Source organism: Notolepis coatsorum, assembly GCF_963971535.1.
Source record: "Notolepis coatsorum genome assembly, chromosome: 1".
Taxonomy (NCBI): domain Eukaryota; kingdom Metazoa; phylum Chordata; class Actinopteri; order Aulopiformes; family Paralepididae; genus Notolepis; species Notolepis coatsorum.
The window spans coordinates 152,452,179-152,459,824 of NC_140165.1; the positions used below are offsets into that span (position 1 = coordinate 152,452,179).

General features: G+C 42.7%; 1 protein-coding gene across 1 annotated transcript in view; it reads right to left on the reverse strand.

The window, feature by feature from the left end:
• Window positions 1–3,046: 3,046 nt before the first annotated feature.
• Window positions 3,047–7,646, reverse strand: part of msi1b (musashi RNA binding protein 1b) — a gene marked incomplete at its 3' end in the record, with an annotated part of 16,367 nt that continues 11,767 nt past the window's right edge. Inside the window, 10 exon segments of the mRNA XM_084307918.1 lie at window positions 3,047–3,088; window positions 4,296–4,325; window positions 4,327–4,451; window positions 4,696–4,752; window positions 5,025–5,081; window positions 5,778–5,858; window positions 6,592–6,709; window positions 7,144–7,157; window positions 7,160–7,184; window positions 7,186–7,226. Of these exon segments, the coding sequence (XP_084164044.1) occupies window positions 3,047–3,088; window positions 4,296–4,325; window positions 4,327–4,451; window positions 4,696–4,752; window positions 5,025–5,081; window positions 5,778–5,858; window positions 6,592–6,709; window positions 7,144–7,157; window positions 7,160–7,184; window positions 7,186–7,226 (590 nt within the window).

The following is a 7,646-nucleotide window of genomic DNA, read 5'->3' on the forward strand; positions in this document are numbered from 1 at the left end:
GAGTTTGTCTTGGTGACGTTGATGTTTTGTGACATCCCCAAATCCTATTGTATCAATTAATTAGTTGATGCATTACTTTATTTTCCATAAGCTGCTACCATGTGACTTACCAGTACAGAGAACACTAGAGCCACAATGTTGACGGGCCAGGCAGGGCAGAAGCAGGTGAACATAGTGAGACAGAGGTAGTTCTGCAGAGGGGGAATCCCTTGAGCCTCCCCGTTCTCCAGCTGGTCGGCGCTCCCATCCAACGGGTGCCTCTTGGTCTGCACGTCCGGCTCTGGCGTCCCCAGAGACATCTGACCAGATGGGCAAGGCAGGGCAGGGGCACGGCGACGGGGGACACAGGCAGACTGGAGATGGATGAGTGATGCCAGTGAAAAGCGGGACTGTTAACCAGGAGGGAGACTCAGGCGCTGAGTGCTGTCAAAGCTGAGCAGGCAGAGCACTCCACCCATATGGAAATTAGCTAGTATTGGTGTTTCTTTCCCCACATATGCACCAAATACTATTGTAATGCCTCAATAATTCTATTGGGCACAACCACATCACTATTACTAGAAGTCAACAGAGGGGGAATATACCGAAACATATAGTAACTTAACATTCATTTTGTTTGTCCAAATATTTTTCTGACAAAAAGTCAAACATGAGGCAGGTGTGGAATGTTTTAAAATAATTTATTAGGAATTTTAAAAAGTTTTTTTTTCAAGGAAGAAACGTAACAGGAAAATAAATCATAAAAGGTTACAGTGTTGACAAGATTGTTATGTTTCAGTGAAAACAGCATGGAAAGGCTGACCTACTGTACCACGGCAGTCTGCAGCAGACTGAGAAAAGATATCAAAATCCAAAGACCTGCTGTTCGATAAGATTGATAGTGCTTTGTTCTTAAACTAACATTAGAAGGGAAAACTCATGAATTATAGATCTGCCAGTGCAACATCCTAGTGACTGAATAAAAAATTATTTTGGTCTTAAAAATAATTCTGTTTACATCGCTACAGTCGTGTGTCATCCAGTGAAAATGCAGTGTATCTGTCAAGTGTCGTGGTGTCGGTTGGGTCACAGGTTCATAAAAAATGATGGAAAAGCCCCCGTTTTTCAAAAATAATTCCATCCACAAACACTGACGTAGACAATGATGTTAATGTAACAACATAGAACAAAAAAAGGTTAAAATTTCACATTTACAACCGAAGTACCCTTCCCAAAAACAACAGTACATGGCACACTGGATACCAATACGTGTAACCACATAAAGCCATACACCCACCCACACACTAAGCACACTCACACCATCTGTGGAACAAATCAAGTCATGGTGACCATTTAAAACTGTTCCAGCATATTAGTCCTTCATTTCTCCGTAACAATCATCACATATTCAAAATAACATTTCAAAATGACAATATGACAAAAGTAAGAAAACAGCATGTTTTTTCACCCTCCTCATAATAAAGGAGTATATTCTCACACCCATATATCTCCATGGTGAAGTAGTATCTCAGACCCACTCCCTACTCTGCTGGCAAGAGTGTTGTAGGTGAATTCACAGTTGAAGAAAAAAAACCATTTCACTTTGACATGCCTTACTTTTCAGAGTATTATATGGCTAAACTTATAAAATCGACAAACTGAAAGAGATGTAATGCTCATGATCTCCTTGTGAAACTATGATATGTAACAGTCAAGGTTTCCAACACTTATCAGGATAAACGAAACAAGCAAAATCTGCGGAATACAATCGTACCCTTTCTCCTAAACTTCCCACCATCCGGACCCAAATTTTGCTGAAACCCCCCCCCAAACTGAGATGTATTTACAATATTTTACAAAAACGTACAGCACATAGTCTGTGACTGTAAATGAGTTCTTGATAATAATAATGATTATTATTATCCTTTGATCATTATTAGCGTTAACAAGTTCTTGTTAAAAACCTACCGAGATATACACTTTGTGACACGTTTTCAAAAAATAGTATTAATCCGAAACATTCTGTTAAAAATCAGTACGAACTAGCGACAAATATACACGTATTAAAAACAAATCATAGCTTGTGTTCATCAAAACACGATGATGTACCGGGAGATTGTTCTCCTTCGTCTCAATAAAATCTGAGTTCCGACCGGAAGTGAAATCAACCAATAACACACAGAGCTGAAAAACAGATACGAAACAAACACAACCGTCACAAAACAAAAAGGTGAAAATTATACAACAACAAATGAAAAACTAGAGATACAGCATCTGTACGTGTTTCTAACACAAATCATCAGAATTCTTTTTTTTTCCTCCAAAGATTTTGCTCCTGTGTGTGAACTAAAATATTATGATATTTTTCCTCCCCCGACAGGAGGTGGAGTTTAGTCAAAATGACGGAACATGCCAGACAGCGAGGCCCCTCCACAGGGGGGTGGGGGATGGGGTCGGGGGAGACACCGGGGGGGGGGGGGGGGGGGGGGGGGGGGGGGGTCACGGCGCAGCTGCCACAGCCGGAGAGGTGGACCAGACAGAGACAGGTAAGATCAGCTCCCTGCAGCTTCAACTCCTTCAAGCTCTCAAGTCGACAGCTCTGCACTGACACACAACAACAGCCTGGGATTACTCCTGTTCCTCAGAGGGAAGCAGTCTAGTATGTGGCTTAAAGGAACACGCCAACATTTTGGGAAATTAGCTTACAGTCTTCTCCAGAGAGAGACAAGAAGATGGATACCAGTTTCCTTTCTGTGCGTTCAGTAGAAAGCTATCTGGCTGCATGTTAGCCTAGCTTAGCACAATGAATGGAAGCGGACATAGCCGGTTAGCCTTTGGGAGAAGTGTTAGTTGGACAATGCCTATAGGCTAACTGGCCATATCGGCTTCCATTCATTGTGCTAAGCTAGGCTAACGTGCAGCCAGATCGCTTTTTACTGAACACACAGAGAGAAAACTGGTATCTATCTTCTTGTCTCTCTCTGGGGAAGATGATAAGCTGATTTCCCAAAATGTTGGTGTGTTCTTTTAAAACGATGACAACTTGACAAGAAGATTTGACTCACTCTCAATGGTAGCCGTTAGTGAAGGCCGTGGCAATCAAAGGACCCTACAGGGATAGAAAAGGTTCATACATGACTCATTATCCTCTGTAATAACAACATTAATATCAATATAATATTCATCATGACTGTCACCTAGGGCTGGGCGATATGACCAAAATATCATATCACAATATTTTCCTTAGTTTTGACGGTATAACATTATGCAACGGTATAGTTTTCCAGTGCAAATTACATTGTGATATGACATATATTCTTTTACATCTTTATGTTGTGGTGGCCATTAGGGGCCATGTGGTAGGGTATGTAGCATCGGCATGGTCAATACCTGAAGCTCACATCAAAGGGCGCAGGTCTGTTGAAGTTGGCAATGCTGGTTGGGGGCCACTATGGGTCACGTAATACAGTTTTAATGTGTAGTTCCATAGTAAGTATTTATAGGCATGTTAAACTTTCTTTTGGCAATGGGAGTGGGTTTCTTCATCATCCTCATCATTAGGGCACAAATATATTTTGTTTTATCATAAATTGTAATGAAATAGTCATGGTCCCATTTAATAAAAAATTGTTACAGTTATATATATATAATTGTATTATATTATTATTATATAAAAAAATAAATACAACATGGATAATATATTGTGGACGGCGGTATAGTAAAAACCCATACCTTTGCATGAATCCAAGACAGTATACCTTATATTCGGTATACCTCCCAGCCCTACTGTCACCCATGTACAGCCAGTAGTACTACACTATCAAAGTATAGAACAGGGTGCCCAAACCCCAACCTTTTGGCATATAGAGCTATGGGACAAAATGTAATATAGTAATACGCAATAATAACACATCACGTTTGTTAATATGCCTTGTAATGAGCAAGTTGTCTCAAAATCACTCCTCAAGTATAATTAAAATGAATCAAAGTTAATCAAATAGAATATCATCTCCCTTTAGAGAACCAAAACCAGGGTATGTTTTGGAAGGCCAAATCTGACCCACAGCTGTACTGGTAATAGTACTATTGTGAAGGGAAAAAGAAGAGAGAAACAATAGTAGCCTAACAGTTGAACAGTGAATGACTGAACTGATCAGTTGATTCATTTCTGTTGTTTAAGGGGACAGTATCAATATACCAGTGTCACAGATATACCAAACATACATACATATAGACAAAACTATAACAAATACACAAACCATTCTAATATAACTAAACTAACTAACTAAATAATACGATAATGGGCTGTGTCTTACCCCCAAACTATGGCCAAATCCACTATTCGGGGCTGGGGCTTGCGGCGCTGAGGTAACTGCTCACTGCAGAGTCCTGGCTGGCTGCTCCATACAAGTCTGCCATTGGCCCGGGGCTGCTAGTACCTAAGAATCCAGCTGAGCGAGAGGGGGTGGAGCCTAAAAATTAAAACAAGAACAATATAACATATTTCCTACAACATTTGTAAATCTTAGCACGCTCTCGCTCAACCTGACCAGGGAAGTTACTCCCTCCAGGTGAAAAGAAAAGTATGCACCATAGTAAGGTGCTTTGGGTAAAAGTGTCCACTCAAATGGCATAATAATGCTATACAATATGCGTGAGCCCGCATGTACACACACACACACACACACACGCACACACACACACACACACACATACCTCTAACTACTGCTGCTGCTGCTGCTGCCATTGGTCCGTATGCAGTAAGAGGAATGGCTGGGGAGACAAGAGAGGCAAAGGTTCCGGGTTAGACATCGCAACAATAAAAAACACAAAGCGAGCCTGTGGAACCATCATCATCACTATCAATGATCCTGCCTCCAGAGACAGCCCAACGACTGACAAACACAAACATGCTATACCAAAGGCTTATGTGACAGGTGATGTCGATGTCCGGCGGCCACTGTGTGTGTTGTACGTGCTAGCGGGTTGTGTAGCAGACTGACATGACATGCTGCTTGTAAAGTCCAGAGGAGGGACTGACTGACCTGTGTTCAGCCGGGGGTGGGGTGATGTCAGAAGGGGGGTCCTCTCTAAGTGGAATTCTAGAACAGAAACATTAGAGTGAGACATACGCCGCCACCGGCAAGGAGAATAGACATGCGCATGTGCACAAACACAAACACACACAGGGAAAACACCACAGAATAGAGAGAGGAAATACGGGGAGTGCACAAGGTTTTGACAAACGCAATTAAGAGGGAATTACAGGTCAAAGAATATTCCACAGTCCACAAATTTCTGTGTGAACTGAACAATCATTAAACGTCATAGGTTAGGAAGACAAAGAATATTCCCTATCCCAATAAATCCTTTCGCTATGCCAGCACTACCACACTCTATCAAATCTCTCACTATTGCCACACAAGTACAAACCCAGATCACTGGCAACCCGGACAGACTTTACCCACTTGGGTTAAATAGACACCCATGTAAACACATGCATAATGGAACACAGACACAATTGTCCATGCGGGTACTCTAAGCACATACAATTCCGCTCTCTGATTTTTACAAGCAGCCTACGAAAACTCAAAGAGTGCTTTACGTGCTTCCATGAAAACATGTTTGTATTTGTAACAGTGTGTTTTCGGCTAGTTCAACAACACACTCAACCTAAACCACACAGGCCTAAAGTCTATGCCATCTCATATGGAGCCGTAAAAGCCTAGGCTAGTGGCGAACGCTAATGTCACACAACAGATTATGAAGAGCAGGAGAGTTTTTTTTGTAGTGATTACCAGGGAATTGGTAGGTGTATCCAGGGGTGATTCCAGCATAGCTGCGACTAGTGTAGGTGGTTGTCTGGAAGCCGGGGTAACCTGTGTTGGGGAAGGAAGAAGAGTGAATGAGGACACGACACGTCTCTGCTGCGCTGACGTGGAACAATGCTGCTCCCTATCTGTGGAGAGCATTATGGCTGGTGGGATGCAGGGGGGGGGATATTCTACACCCGGAGTCAGGATCTGCACACAAAGAGAGGACTGGGCCGTCTTTGTGTCCTAGAATTGAGTCCCGCTTTAGTTTCACTTTCATCGTCTTGAATCTTATCTTGTCTATATCTCCTCATTCACAGGTTCACCCTGTTTCTTTGCTCTTCCCTGCTGGGAACACTGTGTGCCGCCACTCAAGAGCCCTCCGTGTTGGGATTTACAGAAAGGGGGCATTTGTTACAACATGTTGGATTTGATTTTTTCCTCTGTCTAATGGAAGTGATGGGAGGCAACAGTTGCTCTTCCCAGCCTGGACAGTAGGTGGTGTCATTGACATGCTAACTAGACTCTGGATGCTCTGCCATAAAATACAGTAGAAGCATCTTTATCCTAATCCCTCTGGAACTAAAGTTATTCATGATAAATAATGCTTGGAGCATTGAAATGTATTGACGTTCAAGACAAAAGCTGTATTGATACATTCCACCCCCTCCCATCATACCCATTTGGTAAACAAGACCTTTCTTGCGGTTAGCCATGGTTGTACTGTATGGTGAAGAGCTACCTAAGGTGTTGACACCTGCTACTCCCATCCTTGTGGTCCTGATGGATGGAAGCTTACCCAGCATACCGATGCCCAGCATGAAGGCATCCATTCCATAGGGCATGACCCGAGAGCGCCCCCTGGCTGAGCCTGTGGGGGACATCACTTCCTTGGGCTGAGCCTTTTTACACTCCACCTGTTAAGAGACAGATATAATGAAGAGCCTGACTTTAGCAATGACTGAAACTCTTTCCATTACTCGAGGTTCCTACACATCTTTGCTTTGAGTATTCCATGATGTACAGCACAATTCCATGACCAATATTTGTCAATGTATATATGTTCAAATGTAAAAGTTTTGTTCAATGTTCCATGTTTTGTTTTGGGACTTTCTTTTTTGGGTTGTAATTCGTTCCAAAGGTCAATAGATCTAGCAGCAGCCGAGCTTGACATTAAAGACTTGACTGGTTGAAAAACTAAGAATATATCTATATATTTTTAAACAAATTTCCAATATGTTTCCAAAACCTTTCCCTGGCCTGGAAAACACATATTTAAAATGTCATGATTTATGTAACCTAATGACTGAAGGTGATATGTCTTGCTTGTGGTCATCTATTCTAAGCTCACCATTTTGCTGTTGATTCATGGAAGTGGATCTCGCAGACTTTTCTCCACCACATCCTCATTCTCAAATGTCACAAAACCGAAGCCTGGAAAGGACAACATGCAGGACTGATGAATGAGTGGAAATTTAAATGTATACAGTACTTACATCACAAGAGTTTTATTAATGCACTTCTAGAGTCAGACAGTAGGCTTTATACACTGCTGTAGTTTGAATAGCCTCTAGTAATAGGTACAGTAATTGCTGCTTAGCAAGTTTGCGCCCTCCCCCCCCCCCCCAATGCAACTATCCCGCGCTCATCCCCTTTCACCCCCCCCCCCCCCCCCCCCCCCCCACACACACACACACAATGCGACTATCCCGCTCTCATCCCCTCTTCTCTTCCTCTCCCTTCCTGGACAGAAGGCCCGGGCAAATCTGGGGAGGCTGTCATAATCGATCAGTCCCAGGGTGGGGAGGGGAGGCGCTCAAGGAGGCTTTATCCTGATCCCGATTAACAGACTGG